This window comes from Mustela lutreola, chromosome 4 (genome assembly GCF_030435805.1).
Source record: "Mustela lutreola isolate mMusLut2 chromosome 4, mMusLut2.pri, whole genome shotgun sequence".
Lineage (NCBI taxonomy): Eukaryota > Metazoa > Chordata > Mammalia > Carnivora > Mustelidae > Mustela > Mustela lutreola.
In genome coordinates, this window is record NC_081293.1 from 131,511,119 (window position 1) to 131,529,004 (window position 17,886).

At 37.4% G+C, this 17,886-nt stretch overlaps 1 protein-coding gene across 6 annotated transcripts in view; it reads right to left on the reverse strand.

The window, feature by feature from the left end:
* Positions 1-3,198: 3,198 nt before the first annotated feature.
* Positions 3,199-17,886, reverse strand: part of HEPACAM2 (HEPACAM family member 2) — a 68,110-nt gene continuing 53,422 nt past the window's right edge. For 2 of the 6 annotated variants that reach the window (XM_059171131.1, XM_059171123.1), the window contains exon 10: positions 3,203-3,392. In XM_059171131.1, the coding sequence (XP_059027114.1) occupies positions 3,380-3,392 (13 nt within the window). In that variant the 3' untranslated portion in view covers positions 3,203-3,379. The other 4 variants (XM_059171124.1, XM_059171127.1, XM_059171126.1 and 1 more) reach the window with 4 other exon arrangements.

Sequence of the window (17,886 nt, forward strand, 5' to 3'; positions counted from 1 at the left end):
ACATTAGAAGACCAAGGGGCTTCTTCTGATATAGATGGGACATGCATTAAATACTGCTTGCCTTGACTTAGTTTAAAATGAAAATCTGGGGGCACCTGGGTGGCTCAGTGCGTTAAAGCCTCTGCCTCCGGCTCAGGTCATGATCCCAGGGTCCTGGGATCGAGTCCCACATCGGGCTCTCTGCTCAGCCGGGAGCCTGCTTCCCTCTCTCTCTGCTGCCTATCTGTCTGCTTGTGATCTCCGTCTGTCAAATAAAAAAATAATAATAATTAAAAAAATTTTTTAAATGAAAATCTGATAGTTGGCTTTCCCTCTGTAACTTCCTTCAGTGATGACAGTAGAAAATGGTTTTACCATACCCAATTTATGGTTGGAAGATAGGAAGAGAAGAGAAGCAATAGGAAGCATTTGTGTATCACAAAATCTTAACCCTTATTACCTTGCCACTTACAATAAAACTCCTTTAGATTCAAAGAACATAGGTATTGAGTCTACCCATTAAAACTGCTTTACACTAGTTTAAACAAGTACCCACTGCTTCAGAGATCATCCAGAGTCACATTAAATACACACACATCCTTCAGCTGGGTCTTCTTGTTTCTATATAAATAAAGATCTTACTGACAACATTCTGGGAGCAGCTTGGTATTAGAGATATAAATTAAAATTCTGGGTACCCAATTCTAGAACTTTCAAGAACACTGCCTTATATTTTCCTGTCTGCAGATAGGGTAGTTAACAGGTCTGCCTCACTGTAATGGAAACATTGCCTGAATACACATAAATATGTATATAGATGTATATATATTAAAAAAACATAATTATATGCATATATGTATATGCATTATATACATAGCAAGAGAGATATACTTTTTGATTATAGTTTGTTGATTCTGCTTAAAAGATTTCCACTTTTTCTCATTTCCTTCTGAAAAGTGAAAAACACCTGAGCACTGAACAAATTTAACAGTTGATTAAACAGTTCCACAACTGTTTAATTCCAGAATGTTTAGGGGTCTTACTTGGGGACATTTCAAATAGACACATGGCTTCATGAAGCCTCTCACACAATTTCACAGAACAGTCTTTGCTGGATTGGCTGAAAGAGACACAGACATTTACTCACCAGTTAATGCCATTGGATGGATGACCTAACTTCCCTGAAACTCAGTTTGTTCATCTATAAAGTAGGGATAATGTTATTCTGATGATTAAGGGAGTTATTCTGAATAAGGGATGATCATGATGATTAAGGGATATATATATATCTTTTAAAAATCAAAATATAGTTGACACACAGTGTTATATTAGTTTCTTTCAGGTATACGACATAGTGATCTAACAACTCTGTAGGTTATGCTATGCTCACTGCAAGTGTAGCTACCTTCTGTCACCATACAATCCTTTTGCAGTATCACTTACTACATTCTTCACACTGTGCTTTTCATTCTCATGTCTTATTCATTCCATAACTGGAAGTACCTCCTACTCCCCTTCACTTCTTGCTCATTTTCTTCCCAAAAAGTTTCCACTTGGTCATTTGTTTTGGTTTTTAGATTCCACATATAAGTGAAATCATATGGTATTCCTCTTTGAGTTATTTCACTTAGCCAGTACCCTGTAGGTCCATCCATTTTGTTGCAAATGGCAAGATCTCATTCTTTTTTCACTGAGTAAAATGCAAATGTAAATATATGTACACACACAGACACACACATGCCCCATGTCTTCTTTATCCATTCATCCATGGATGCCCACTTGATCCATTCATCTATGGGTTGCTTCCATATCTTTGCTATTATAAATAATGCTGCAATAAACATAGGAGTGCATATATCTTTTTGAATTAGTGTTTTAATTTTCTTTGGGTAAATATCCAGTAGTGGAATTACTGGATAGTATGGCATTTCTATTTTTAATTTTTAAGGAATCTCCTACTGATTTCCACAGTGGCTACACCAATTTACACTCATACCAATGGGCATGAGGGTTTCTTTTGTTTCACATAATCTCCAACACTTGTTATTTCTCATCTTCTGATACTAGCCTTTCTGACAGGTGTGAGGTGATATCTCATGGTGGTTTTGTTTTGAATTTTGGGGGAAAATATATTTTAAGTAGCTAGCAGAAGTTGGCAGCTATTGCAACAATAAATTAATTAAGTGAATCTATGAAAGACCTCTTCCTCAGGTTAATCTTGTGGATCCCAATTCAGTGTTTCAATTCAATTTCAAATCAGTTTAGTTCAATTCACTTCAATGGCATAAACTTTTAGCCATAAGAAGCAAGACCCCAGTTCTTTTATATCTGTATTTATATCTATATTTATATTATATCTATATATAAATACATATATTTATATCTCTATATATTATATCTATATTTATATAGTGAATATTTTATATTCACTAGCCCTCTGACTAACCTTGCAGTTGCCTTGGTAGTCAACAGCCCATCCTCTCTTGGTGACAGAAGCTTCTTTACTTCAGGTTTCACCCTTCTTCCTTCTTCTAGAGTCCAGTAGGAGAAATGGCCAGGCCATTAAAGCCAAATATCTATATATTCTGATGAAGAAAGAAAATTTCAGCAATGAAATTTTGTTTTATATATCTTATTGCTGTGCTCTGAATCTTGATGTCCTTCTGTCTTGAGCACAGTTCCTCTCAGGTGGCCAGAATGGCATAGTTAATTCAGAATCCTCCATTTGGGGAGCCTTCCATGCCCAGAGGCAGCAGATGACACAAATATCCCCTATTCACACTTTCTGATTTCTACCTTTATGGGATCCAGTTTGGGAGCAGGGAGAAAAGAATTAAAGGCAGGAATGAAAACAAGGAGAAATGAAATCAGGGAAAAAAAAAAAAAAGGAAACCAGGAGGAAAGGGACAAAGAAAATGGAGAAAAAGAAAGGAAGGTAAATGAAAAGGACATAACAACGTTGAAGAAACGGAATTCCAGTCAAATAAATGATTTAGAGTGTTAGATTCTCCTTATGTGTTTTTATTTTTGTTATTGTAAACATATATATAAAGCAGTACAAATTTATGTAAAATAAAAAAGAAAAAAATGTAAGCCTCTCCATCCACTACTCTTTTCTTCTTTCCAATGGTTACTAACCATTCATAGTTTAGTATATTTCCTACTGAGTATTCTCTTCACATAAAGAAATAAAATTTTTTATTCACATGAAGAACCATAGCATAAAACTAACCAGTGAAATATTGTTTTTCAGCTAATAATATGTACAGGACTTTCCCCCATGCATTACATATAGATTTATCTCTTGCCTTTTAATAGCCACAGAGTACCCAAACTCTGGTCAGGATTTACTTGGTCACATACTTGACAAGTGCTTAGGCTGGTTTCTTGTTCTCTTCCTTTAAGCAGATAATCTAAAAAGGAAAAAAATCCAAAAATATTCTAAAAATATTTGAACATTTTAATGACATAGTAAATTTTTGGCAACACTATAGTGTGTATGATTACTTATCAGTGCCTCCACTAAGTAGTGAGCATAAAAATGATAAAGGTACAACTGAGGTGACATGCTGAGTTCTCAAATGTGAAAACAAACCTTTTGTCTAGTTCCTGCTTCAGTTATTTAAGCAAAGGCAGCAGTTTGGTTAAGATTTGGATCTGGGGGTGCCTGGGTGGCTCAGTGGATTAAAGCCTTTGCCTTCGGCTCAGGTCATGATCTTATGGTCCTGGGATTGAGCCCTGCATTGGTCTCTCCACTCAGTGGGGAGCCTGCTTCCCTTCCTCTCTCTCTCTACCTGCCTCTCTGCCTACTTGTGATCTCTATCAAATAAATAAAATCTTAAAAAAAAATTGGATCTGATAGTATCTGTCTATTAAGAAGATATAGATGTTTTTAGTAAGTTAATAAAATCATAGGCTATAGAATTTAAAGAAATTAAAGAGCTTGTTTGGTCCTACCCTATCACATTAGAGATTAGACAACTGTGACTAGGCACACACACACAAAAAAAACAGTGCTTGGTTTTGCCTGGACATATCCAATAGTATTTTGCTGATATCATTTCTAGGTTTCATTTATTTATTTAAAATAAATTTCATTCATTGTCTTGCAGGCTTAAGTAGACATATGACAAGGGCTCCAACCAAGTTCTGTGGGTAGCGCTATGGGCCTACATAATAGTCTTGGGTATTTACTGGGGCGGTTGCACAGCAGAGGTAATATTGGCACTGATAATCTTAAAAAATAAACAGTAATTTTCTAGAAGGACAAGGAATATATCATGGAGGTTTTCCATGTACAGTCATTATATATCTTATCATGGGACATTTATTGAGAGATTTTTGAGAGTAGACAGCTTAAAACAATGCAGTTTTAAGTGACTATCTTTGTCTATCAACATCCAATTATGATTATTTGGCAGGTTAGTCTCTACTACTGAGGGCCTGAAGCTACGAATCAGAACTCCCAGTTGCTAAATTTCTTAAAATGAAAAATCATAAAGTTAAAAAATTAAATTAAAAAAATATTAAGTTATATGTTAATTAGACTAATAAAATTTCACTAAAATAGAATTGAGACACTAGGGACAAAAATACATAGGATCATCCTCTTTCTTAGACATTTATGGATACACAATGATAAAATTTGTGTCTAATTTCTTTCTCTCACTGTCTTTTTAAAGTGTGCCCAGATTAACCTTAATGTTTCTTTCGAAGGCACCTGGGTGGCTCAGCCAGTTAAGTGTCTGCCTTCAGTTTAAATCATAATCCCAGGGGTGCCTGGATGGCTCAGTGGGTTAAAGCCTCTGCCTTCAGCTCAGATCATGATCCCAGGGTCCTGGGATCAAGCCCTACATCAGGCTCTCTGCTCAGCAGGGAGTCTGCTTCCTCCTCTCTCTGTCTGCTTCTCTGCCTACTTGTGATCTCTGTCAAATAAATAAATAAAATCTTAAATCATAATCCCAGAGTCCTGGAATTGAGCCCTTTATCAGGCTCCCTGCTCAGGAGGGAGTTTGCTTCTCTCCCTCTGCCCCTGCTCCCTTGGCTTATGCCCTCTCTCTCTCTCTCTCAAATAAATAAAATCTTTTTTCAGAAACTTTCTTCCTGGAGCAAGATGGTGGAAAGGTAGGAGGCTCACTGGAAAGTGTTACTTTTAGTCAGGAATACAGCCAGAAAGGTGACTTTGCAAGGAGGAGGCCAGGGTGGGAAGCAAGATGACTGAGGAGTAGGAGACTGAAATATCAGGTCCCAGGAGTTCAGTTAGATCGTTATCAAACCATTTTGAACACCTACAAACTCAACAAGAGATAGAAGAGAAGAAGAACAGCAATTCTAGGAACAGAAAATCAACCACTTTCTGGAAGGTGAGATGTGCAGAAAAGTGAATCTGAGGTGATATATAGGAAGACAGATGGGGTGGGGGGGCTCCTGGCAAGTGAGGGAGCAGTCAAGCACAAAATCAGAACTTTTAGAAGTCTGCTACACTGAGGGACTTTGCTCCAGGGCTAAGTGGGGTTGAAGCCCTCGCAGAGACAGTGTGGTCTCAGGACCCACAGGGTCACAAAAAGACCAGGGGTTTCTGAGTGTGGCAGACCTCCCCGGTATCAGAGCAGGGAAACTGCCTGCAGAGATGGAGCCGAAAAGTGGGCTCTCAGCTCAGAATTACCTTAAACCGTGATCCAAAGCAAAGTTGGGCCACTGTTCTTCGAGCAGGGTCCCCACAAGTGGCAGATCCAGAAAGACCCCCTCTTTCCTCCTCTGGGAGGAGTGGCATGGGAGTGTGCTGCAGGAACCTTCTGGGTTTGGAGACTCCAATCGGGGCTGTGCGCCAGAGATAGAAATGCTCAGTCACAGGCTGGGTGAGCTCCGAGTGTGGCTGGAGACCAGGGAGACAGGAGGGATTGACTAATTTTCTCTAAGGGTGCACTGAGGAGTGGGGCCCTGAACTCTCGGCTCCTACGGGGCCAGAGACTGGGAGGCTGCCATTTTCATTCCCATTCTCTAATGCTCTATGGAAAGCATTCAGGTAACAAAAGCTCCTGAGAGCAAACCCGAGCAGATTACTTATCTTGGCCCCTGGCAAGGGTGGTGCAATTCCACCTTGGGCAAAGACATTGGAGAATGACCACAACAGGCCCCTCCCCCAGAAGATCAGCAAGGACATCCAGCCAAGACCAAGTTCACATATCAATAAGAACTGCAGAACTCCAGAGCTAGGGGAAAGCAACACATAGACTTCATGGCTTTTTGGGGCACCTGAGTGGCTCAGTTGTTAAGTATCTGCCTTCGGCTTAGGTCATGATCCCAGGGTCCTGGGACCGAGCACCACATTGGTCTCCACACTCAGCGGGAAGCATGCTTCTCCCTCCCCCAACTCCCCCTGCTTGTGTTCCCTCTCTCATTGTGCCTCTCTCTGTCAAATAATAACTAAAATCTTAAAAAAAAAAAAATTCATGGCTTTTTCCCCATGATTCTTTAGTCTTCCAAAATTAAATCTTTAAATTTTTTTTCTTATTCTATTTTTAAAAAATTTCCTCTAACCTATTTTAACATAACTATTTTTTCTTATCAATACCTTTTTAAAAATCTTTTTAAAAATTTTCATTCTTATAGTGGCACCTGGGTGGCTCAGTGGGTTAAGCCTCTGTCTTTGGTTTAGGTCATGGTCTCAGGGTCCTGGGGTTGAGCTCCACATTGGGCTCTCTGCTTGGTGGGGAGCCTGCTTCCCCCTCTCCCTCTGTCTCTCTGCCTACTTGTGATCTCTATCTGTCAAATAAATAAATAAATAATCTTTAAAAAGTTCTCATTGTTATATTCATATTTTATCCCTTCATTGTATTTATTTTTTGTATACATATAGGGTTTTTTTTTTCTTTAAAATTTTGGAATACAATTTCTTCTAATAGATCAAAATATACCCTAAATCCAGTGCATGGGTTTATTCTAGTCTCCAGCCTGATTACATTCTTTCCTCTTTTTTTCTCTTTTTTTCCACCAACTTCTTATGAATTCCTTTTTTAGAATCTTTTTAAACTTTCATCTTTACAATCATATTCCATCCCTTCATCATGTTTACCCATATATATATTTTTTTCTTTAAAATACTAGTAGTTTTTTTCCAAAAGACCAAAATACACCCAAAATGAAGCGTGTAGCCCAGTTCTATTCATCAGTCTAATATATATATATACACACACACACACACACATATATATATATATATATAGCCCAGTTCTATTCACCAGTCTAATATATATATATATATGTATATATACATATATATATATATCCCCCCTTTTCCCCCCCTCTTCTTCTCCCCCTGGTTTTGGTCTCTTCTGATTTGGTTAGTGTATATATTCTGGGGTCATTGCTACCCATTTAGTATTTTGTTCTCTCATTTGTCTATTCTCATCTGGATAAATGAAAAGGTGGAAAACTCACCACACACAAAAAAGAACAAGAGGCAGTACCAATGGCTAGGGACCTAATCAATATGGACATTAGTAATATGTCAGAGCTAGAGTTCAGAATGATGATTATCAAGGTGCTAGCTGGGCTCGAAAAAAAGCATGGAAGATATCAGAGAATCCCTTTCTGGAGAAATAAAAGACTAAAATCAAACCTAGTTGAAATTTTAAAAGATATTAATGAGGTGCAATAAAAAATGGAGGCTCTTACTGCTAGGATAAATGAGGCAGAAGAGAGAATTAATGGTATAGAAGACCAAATGATGGAGTATAAAGAAGTTGAGCAAAAGAGAGACAAACAACTATTGGACCACGAGGAGAGAATTCGAGAGATAAGTGATACCATAAGATGAAAAAATATTAGAATAATTGGGACCCCAGAAGAAGAAAGAGAGAGAGGCAGAAGGTATATTGGAGCATATTACAGAGAAATTCCCTAATTTGGCAAAGGGAACAAGCATCAAAATCTAGAAGGCACTCAGAACCCCAATCAAAATCAATAAAAATAGGTCCATACCCTGTCATCTAATAGTATAACTTACAAGTCTCAGTGGCAAAGAGAAAATCCTGAAAGCAGCTCAGGACAAGAGGTCTGTAACATTCAACAGTAGAAATATTAGATGGGCAGCAGACCTATCCACAGAGACCTGGCAGGCCAGAAAGGACTGGCATGATATATTCAGAGCACTAAACAAGAAAAATATACAGTTAAGAATACTATATCCAGGGGCACCTGGGTGGCTCAGTGGGTTAAAGCCTCTGCCTTCAGCTCGGGTCATGATCTCAGAGTCCTGGGATCGAGCCCCGCATGGGGCTCTCTGCTCAAGCGGGGAGCCTGCTTCCTCCTCTCTCTCTCTGCCTGCCTCTCTGCCTACTTGTGATCTCTGTCTGTCAAATAAATAAATAAAAATCTGAAAAAAAAAGAATACTATATCCAGCTAGGCTGTCGTTGAAAATAGAAGGAGAGATAGAAAGCTTCCAGGACAAACAAAAACTAAAAGAATTTGCAAACACCAAACCAGCCCTACAGGAAATATTGAAAGGGGTCCTCTAAGCAAAGAGAGAGCCTAAAAGTAACAGACCAGACAGGAATAGAGACAATATACAGTAACAGTCACCTTACAGGCAGTACAATGGCTGTAATACCAATACTAATACTAAATTCATATCTTTCAATAGCTATCCTGAATGTAAATGGGCTAAATGCCTCAATCAAAAGACACAGGGTATCAGAATGGATTAAAAACAAAACAAAACAAAACAAAAAAAACAAGAACCAATGATATGCTGTCTACGAGAAACTCATTTTAGACCCAAAGACACCTCCAGATTTAAAGTTGAGGGGGTGGAAAACAATTTACCGTGCTGATGGACATCAAAAGAAAGTGGGGGTGGCAGTCCTTATATCAGATAAATTAGATTTTAAACCAAAGACTATAATGAGAGATGAGGAAGGAAACTATATCATATTTAAGGGTCTGTACAACAAGAAGACCTAACAATTTTAAATGTCTATGCTCCTAACATGGGAGCAGCCAATTATACAAACCAATTAATAACAGAATCAAAGAAACACATCAACAATAATACAATAATAGTAGGGGACTTTAACACCCCCTCACAGAAATGGACAGATCATCTAAGCAAAAGATCAACAAGGAAATAAAGGCCTTAAATGACACATTGGACCAGATGGACATCACAGATATATTTAGAACATTCCATCCCAAAACAACAGAATACACATTCTTCTCTAATGCACATGGAGCATTCTCCAGAATAGTTCACAAATCACAAAAGATCCTGGGTCACAAATCAGGTCTCAATCTGCATATTTTCAGAGCACAATTCATTGAAACTAGAACTTGATCACAAGAGGAAAGTTGAAAAGAACTCAAATACATGAAGGCTAAAGAGCATCCTCCTAAACAATGAGTGGATCAACCAGGAAATTAAAGAATTAAAGAAGAATTTTAAAAATTCATGGAAACAAAAGAAAATGAAAACACAATTGTTCAAAATCTTTGGGACACAGCAAAGGCGGTCCTGAGAGGAAAGTATATAGCAATACAAGCCTTTCTCAAAAAACCAGAAATGTCTCAAGTAAAAAAAAGTTTCTTCCCAAGTTCTTTTGCTTAACCTTCCTTGGCTTCTCTTTAATTTCCTAAAGTTGGTCTTTCCAAGGGTGTTTCCCTCCTTGTTTGCTCTTGATCTCATCCTCTTGCATCCATTTCCATTTTTTCATTTCCATAAAAAACTTCAATTTTATTTGGATGTCTACTCTTCCTCCACCCAGCCATGTTCTTCTGGGAGTGTTGACTCCATCTCCAGGGGGTTAAATTCTGCATACTGTACCAATCTAATCTCGTACCTCTTGCCAGTAATTCCTTTAGGAGAGGTCATTTCACATAGCCAAGGAAAAACTACTGGAATTCTGGTGGAAGCTGCTGGGAAAAGTTTCTTTATGCATAAGAAAACGACCTAGGAAAAGGTGTTTTTTTCCCCATGTTCTGGATTTTGTGATGTCTAGATATAATTTCTGCAACTGCTGTAGCCATCTGTAACCATGAGAGCAGAGTGGAGAAATGGAAGAGAACTTGGGTTCTTGATGAGTTGAGTCATTAAATGAACCAATCCTGGAGTCTACCTTGCATTTGAACTTCCCGTCATTTGGGATAATAAATTATTCTAAGTCAGTTTTAGTTAGAGTTTTCTGTTATTTGCTGCCAAAGGCATTGTAAGTATATAAAAATGATTCAAATTTTATTTCTTAAACCCAGGCCTGTCCTCAAAGTTCTCATGTTGGATATGCAACTGTTTATCAGGCATTTCTATTTGGAATCCTACACTAGTCCTGACAAGTGATCTGTGAGCCATAAACTAATTATTTTATAATAAGAATAAAATTTTGTAGTTACAGTCAGACCCTGATAACTTTTTTTTATTAAACAAAATATTTTGATAGGATCTCAGTGAACTTCAGGAAAAATAGCTCCCAAAGTTCTCAAGTGCCCTGAGAATCCGTCTCAGAGGAACTTGGTTATTGGAAACACAGTAATTTATTTGCCTCCTATAAATGGAGTCTTCATTAAATATACAGAGGACAGGTAATCTAATTCAGTAAAGTTCAAAAAACATTATTGTCTGTGTTCTAAAGTGCTTATGCTGGGATGGACGCCATATGGGACACTCAGAAAAGCATGCTATCATGGGGGTCTCTGAAGTCCCCACCTCCTGGGACAACTGCTTTATGTAGAATTGAAGGGACTACTCTGAAGCTTCAGAAACCTTCTCTCATTAACTCAAGGTGGAATTCTGCTGCAGGGAAGAAGCAATCTGCCAGTTCCTGCCCTATTGTATGACAAGCAATTGAGCTGTCATGTTCCCTAGGAGGATATTAAGTGAGAAGGTTCTCAGGCACAAAAAACAAATAACCTGTTTGCTGGAGGCCCAGTGGTATTTGAAATTAATGAAGCTCCTAAAAGTAGGGCTGACAGAAGAAAAATTGGTGTGAACTCCACTCCAGCGTGCCTTGTCCAGAGAAATCAATTGGTACATTGGAATAGACCTTGGCCTTGGAGCCAGAAGTGCAGTTTGGAGATCAGCTCTGTCACTCGTTGGTTTGATGATTTTCGGAGTCTTTTCACTTTCTGAGTCTCTATTTGTCTATAAAATGGGCATGCTTCTCTAGCCCCAAGGTTCTTGTGAAGATCAAAGTCGTTAATGGTATGAAAATGTTGATAAACCACAAGGCTAACATGGTAATACCAATAAACACTACCTCGAAGATGAGAAGGAAGGAGAATAACAGTGTTAAATCCAGGTGCTACGTATGATTTCCACATCTGCTTATGAGAAAGAAAACTTTGCTTTCTTCTTGCCTCATGAAACTAAAGCATACACATTCATGTATACTGAAACATGAACTTTAGAGGAATATATAAGGACATAAAAATTCATAGGGTACACAGCAGTATAGGAACAGAAAATAAAATCTTTCTAAAAATAAGTTAAATCTTTATAATATATAAAGTATTACCCATATTCCATGTTCTATGTCATCACCCAATTTTATTATTTTAACAAAACTTTGTAAGATGCTATGATCTCATAAAACGGAGTGAGCACATGGACTATCTTTGAGGATATGTATGCAGTTTGTTTTAACTGAAATGGTCTTATTAACATGGAAGTACACAAATGTCAGAAAAACAAGGGAAGCTGTTTTATTCACAAGTATTTTATTAATTTTTGTTTAAAACTCTATCAGTAGGATATATTCTTTAATGAACACTAGGAATACAATTCTATTCCAAGTTAGAAGCAATTAGTAGAAAGTTAGAAATTTTAACAACAGCTTAGCTAAGACTATGTTTAGTAATAAGGAAAGAACTTCAGGCTGGTTTTTAAAGATTAATTTGTTAATTAGGTAAACATCTGGATTTGGTCCATCGCTTCCCTTGGAAACCTTGATTAATTTATGAGATTTTCATCACCATATACTAAAAAAGCAGTGAGTCACCTGGTGTGACACCCCATTGACAGCTTTCACATTGCTCCCTTCAGCAATTCCTTGTTGCTTTGAGTGGAACCATGCTCTAAGAGAGTCTGTATATTTGTGTGTGAGAGAACAATACAAAAATGAGAGGAATTACAAGTGACTGAAAAGTGAGTTTGAGAAAATAAAAATATATGTTTGTATTTCCTTTGGTTTGTGGTAAGGAACTCTGGAGGGATACACAAAATCAGCCAAACCAAAACCGAATACAAACAGTTGTCTTGGCACATCATTCTTATAAGATTTTGGTTGGGAAGCATGTGAATGTATTGTTACCCATGCAAGAAAAGGCTATGTAAGATGGTCCATGATTGAAAGAGTTCCAGGGTTGGGTCTTGGAAGGGGAACACAGAGACACAGCTGGAGCTCATGGGAGTTAATCTGGTCTCCCAGAGATGCAAGGACCTTAGGGAGGGAGGGAATTCAGGACTGAGGAAGGAGGGGAGGGGCAGATGGAACTTCCGTGAGTAGTGGCTGGGAAAGCTGACCTGCTCTTTTCCAACCCTGTGAGGGGATTGCAACCTTTTTTGGACTGACAGTTACAAATTGCATTTGGTTTAGAAGTCCCTCCTTAGACATCCACCTGTATATGCTGTGTGATCCTGGTGTAATAAAACAATACTTGGAGATGAAGGGGAATTCATCATACTGGTTATTAGCCTCATTTCTGCTTTCAATGTGCCTTTGTAAACTCTCATTGTTCCTTCATCCTGTTTTCTTTATCAACTTCATTTTGGGGGTATATTTTATCTTGTTACGTTATGCATTTATATGAGCTCCCATAAATTCTTTCTGGAACTAGAAGGTATATGAAAGAATAAATGCATAACTAATCTAGGAAAATGTTAACAGGTTATTTCCGAGAGGCGAGAATACAAGTGATTTTATATTGTTTTTCTAGCCTTACTGAGATATAATTGATGTATAACATTGTGTAAGCTTAAGATGTGATTATTTGGTACATGTACATATTGGGAAATAATTTACCACAATAAGGTTAGTGAACACAACACATCCCATGACTGCAATTTTCTTTTTTGCTGTTGTGATAATGTTTAAGATCTACTCTCTAAAGGTGTTTTAATTATCTTTTGGTCAGCTGTATGCATTTCCAAGTATATATGTATGTATATATATTATATATTTAGTAGTAATGGACAATAATTCCTTTTCTGATTATATATATAATCTATAGATGATCTAATTAGATTATATAATCTATTACATATATATGTATATATACATGTATATGTATACACCAAGTTTATATAAACTTATATCATTATATCAAATGCAAAAGAAAATGTTTGTGGTAGGACTGGTAGATTTCTCCAGCAGAAAAATATGGAAGGTGGTAGAGAAAGAAGACCAGAAAGGAGTTAAATTAGTCTAAACTTTCCTTTATGCATTATATCAAATGCAAAAGAAAATGTTTGTGGTAGGACTGGTAGACTTCTCCAGCAGAAAAATATGGAAGGTGGTAGAGAAAGAAGACCAGAAAGGAGTTAAATTAGTCTAAACTTTCCTTTAACCATGTGCTTCTGTGAAAAGATGGGAAGTACAGTTTAAATACAGTGGTTCATTTGAAATAGTTTGAAAAAGAAATGTTCTTCTTTTGGTTTCTTTCTTATGTATTAAATAATAGGTCATGAGACATAGTTTAAAGTCAGTAAATATAGGTGTATATCTTTTTTTTTTTAAATAAAGGTTTTATTCATTTATTTGACAGAGAGAGGTCATGAGTAGGCAGAGAGGCAGGCAGATGGGGCGGTGGCGGGGGAAAGCAGGCTCCCTGCTGAACAGAGAGCCCGATGCAGGGCTTGATGTAGGGCTCGATCCCAGGACCCCGGGACCGTGACCTGAGCCAAAGGCAGAGGCTTTAACCCACTGAGCCACCCAGGTGTCCCTGTATCTTCTTTTTTAATAGTTGGAGTGTTTGGGGGTGCCTGGGTGGCTCAGTGGGTTAAAGCTTCTGCCTTCAGCTCAGGTCATGATCCTGGGGTCCTTGGATCAAGTCCTGCATTAGGCTCTCTGTTCGGCAGGGAGCCTGCTTCCCCCACCTCTCTCTGCCTGCCTCTCTGCCTACTTCCCATCTCTGTCTTTCAAATAAATAAATAAAACCTAAAAAAAAAAAAATAGTTGGAGTATTTGGATGTAATGTCATTTAAAGACCTGTTGTTGAATATTTGGGTTGTTTCTACCTTTATTTGGCTAAAATGAAATCTTGAAGTGTGGTACTGTCAGGTCAGAATGTTTGTAGCCAATGTCATTAAACACAAATATTCATCTATCATCTTCAAGATCTGCAACACTCAGATGACCATTCTGTGCCCACTCCCTGGGCCTCCTGTGTCCTGCACAGTTGCCTTGTGCTACTTCATACAACTGCTTCTCTCTAGGTCTCAGACTACTTTTCCTTCACAGAGTTTCTGCAACCTGATCTTTGGTCATCTAGTTTTATCTGTTATCGTTTATCCAGCAGTCTTAGCTAATGATGAGTGTGATCTGAATCAGTAATTTCACTTGGAGGTTGTAAAATGGTACTTTCTAATCCTACCATGGTCTCTTAACTGATTTTTTAAATACAGCAATATACAAGGAGGGAGACCTTTGCTAGAATCAGCAATTCAATCAAGTAAAAATTCCACGCCTGAAAAAAAAATTAGCCATGCAAGAGGAAGATTCTTATTTTAGTAGTTCTCTATGATCTACACTTTAATTGCACACTGGCAAATAAGGATAAAAAAAATAACTGTACAATATTTTATGTAAAAATTTTCTCTATAAGACAAAGAGTCGAGGGCATATATATGCAAAACCAAAATAATTTATTTGAATCCATCTTTCCTTGAACAAAAATAAAAAATTCAGCATGTCATTTCCTTCAGTGTTTTATGTCTTTTCAAAAAAGCCAATGGTAATTGACAGTCTAGAGAGCAATCTTGCTGTTGTGACAGCCACCCTTATTGTGTGGTACAAATACCAAGAAGGAAGTTTGGGAATAAAATTTTAAAAATTAGTACAATAATGTAATAGTAATGAGAATTAATAAAACAAAACCTGCTGGAAATTTTTACAAATATAAAGTTCCCACATTTGTAAATTAGATAGAATATGCAATGTTGATGAAAGTGAAAGTATAGATTAGAACTAATTGAGCTTTTTAGAGAGACTTGATATGAAAAGAATAATTGGAAAGTCCCTTCTTTTTCTTCCTCTTAGTCACTATGATAAAGACTGTCCACTATTTCCCTACCATCTTCCTCTACAGCACAATGCATTGTGCATATGCTGGAAAACCTTCAGTATAATTTTTATAAATGACTCTATTCTGCATTTGAAAGGAGTAATGAGCAAGAGGTATTGGGCTTGATTTCTTCACTGATTCCAGATGAATATACATTTCCACTGTTTTTCCTCAAAATGTTCCTTCATTATTTCACTCCAATGCACTGGTTTATGAATGCTCACCTGGCAAAGAGATGTTACAAGATATGTAAAATATTCTACAGAGTTCCAGTTCCATAGGTAGAAGAACCTTAAATTCTTTTATTCCTTTCAATACCTGCAAATAATAGAAATTTTTTGAACTAGTTTAAGAAAATTACATTTATAAACCAATAAGTGTAAGGAATAAGCAATCACTAAATTCTGCAGATAATTTCCTTTTGAAAGTAAAGGTTTACTCAAATATCCTGAATTTAAAGATACTAATTGCCAGTCAAGGATTCAAAACAAACTGCCAGGAGCATTTAGTGAGGTCAACAGATAGCATTTAAATAAATGTAGCTACAAGTTCAATATCCAAATAAGTAGCCTGAGTATTAAAACGTGAAAACAGGTCAACTTACCAATTTGTTAAACACCAGTCCAATTAGGTAACAGACACATGCACTAATGAAAGCAACACTGTTAGAATAGTCTAAGAGCCAAAGAAAAGAATTTTGTTGGCTGTCTTTTCTATTTCAGAAGCAACTGTCAAACAGAGGTACAACAAAGCAGAAAGTTATTATTCTTTATCTACAGCTTGTACATTCACTATGGGAAGTGAGGAGGAGAGAAATTCACTAGCCACCTATAATACTGCATTAGTCATACAATTGACCTTTGAGTTTAACTGGACATAAAGAATAAAGCCATAGGCAATCAAGAGAGAAAAAATGGCCTCTACATGTTTAGGGAATATTTAATTATTGAGGAATATTTATTCTACCAAGTACCGCTAGTCTTAATTACAAGCAAACAAGAGCTCGCTAAACTATGGAATCCTTAAAAGACAGCCTTATTTAACCTCTATCCCTAGCAGATAATGTTCTGGAAATGTTTGTAGATTGACTGTAAATAAAGTAAGTGTAAAAAGGAAAATTTTAAGAGATTTTAGAGAGAAGGGAACAGTCTTCCAGAGAGAGAAGGAAAAAGAAGGGAAGTTCAGAGAGGGCAGATATTGAAGAATGGAGGTAAAGACAGAGTCCTTAGAAGACAAACACACAAAAGGGAAGCAAGGAAAGATGAGGAGGACAGGGAAGGAGGCGAGCCTAGGCAATGGAGCGAGAGGACGGGTAGTGTGAACTGGGGTTCTCAGGTTGCTGCCCCTCGAGGGAGCGTGTCCTCAAGAACAGTTTTGAATAGCCCTTTATATGCTTGAAAAAGAACATTTCTGCCTTATTTTCAACCTTCCAAGTTTATTTCTAAAATAAAGTTTTATATTCCCAAGAAACTCTAAAGATACTGCTCATGTCTGAAAGCAGTCTAGTTTCAGAGGGTGATTTTCTATTTTAACTTAGAAAATCACTTTTTTTTTTTTTTACATGTGAAACCAACCTGATCACTTTATTTTGTGTTCTGAAATTACAGCTGCCATATTCTATAGCTTTGTAAATAAATCAGCATTTCCTTTATTACTGGGAGCTTTAAAAGACAAACCAAGTTTTCATTTGGCTTGTTTACAGTCTAAATTAAAAAAAAAGAAACAGATAATGCAGAATAAATGACATATAGAAAAACACATGAGCTTAAATAGGATAATATTCTTAATTGGGTATAATCTTAAAGTTGGGAAGCAGACATACTCTTAAAATTCTTCCTATTCCTTACATTTAACAACAACAACAAAAACAAATCCCTTCATTTTCTGCTCCAGACGTAAAGAGAGTCAGGTATTATTTTAGAGAGGTATTTTCTTTTTTTTTTTTAACTGTCATGGAATAATATTTCGCCATTGTGTTCTACTAGATTGATAATATAATTCTTTTAAGATTTTATTTATTTTTTTATTTGAGAGAGAATAGCCTAAGGGAGAGAGAGGCAAAAGGGGAGGGAGAAGGACAAGCAGACTCCGAGGTGCTGAGCAGGAAGCCCTACCTGAGGCTCCTTCCCGGGACCCTGAGATCATGACCTGATATGAAATCAAGAGTAAGATGGTAAACTGACGCAGCCATCCAGGCGCCCCAATAATATAATTCTTTACACATTTTTTCTTTTCTTTTCAGACCAGAAGTTCCTACCTCTGTCAGGGACTGCTCCTAATGTACCTGACTCCCCTTTCTCCAGGCTCCCTGGGTTAAGAAGAGATGCACTGATGGGGTCCTCTGAGGTGTCCTTAAGCCGTTAAATGAGTGCATATCCGCCCCCCCACCCCCCGCCAAGACTGGGTGCCCTCCCCCTAAGATGATTTCCCATGCAGTCATCCACTGCTAACTGTTATTTTTGGTATCTATCCAGAGGTGTGCATGAATTACTTCTCTAGAACTGTTTCTTTTGCCAGAGGGGAAGTTCCTGTGTGTGGTTATTGATGTTCTTTTCAAAGTCAATAAATGACAAATAAAGAAATGATGGAAGATGATTTGTGGCAGTTATGCCCGCAGGCAGCTATAGCACAAAAGA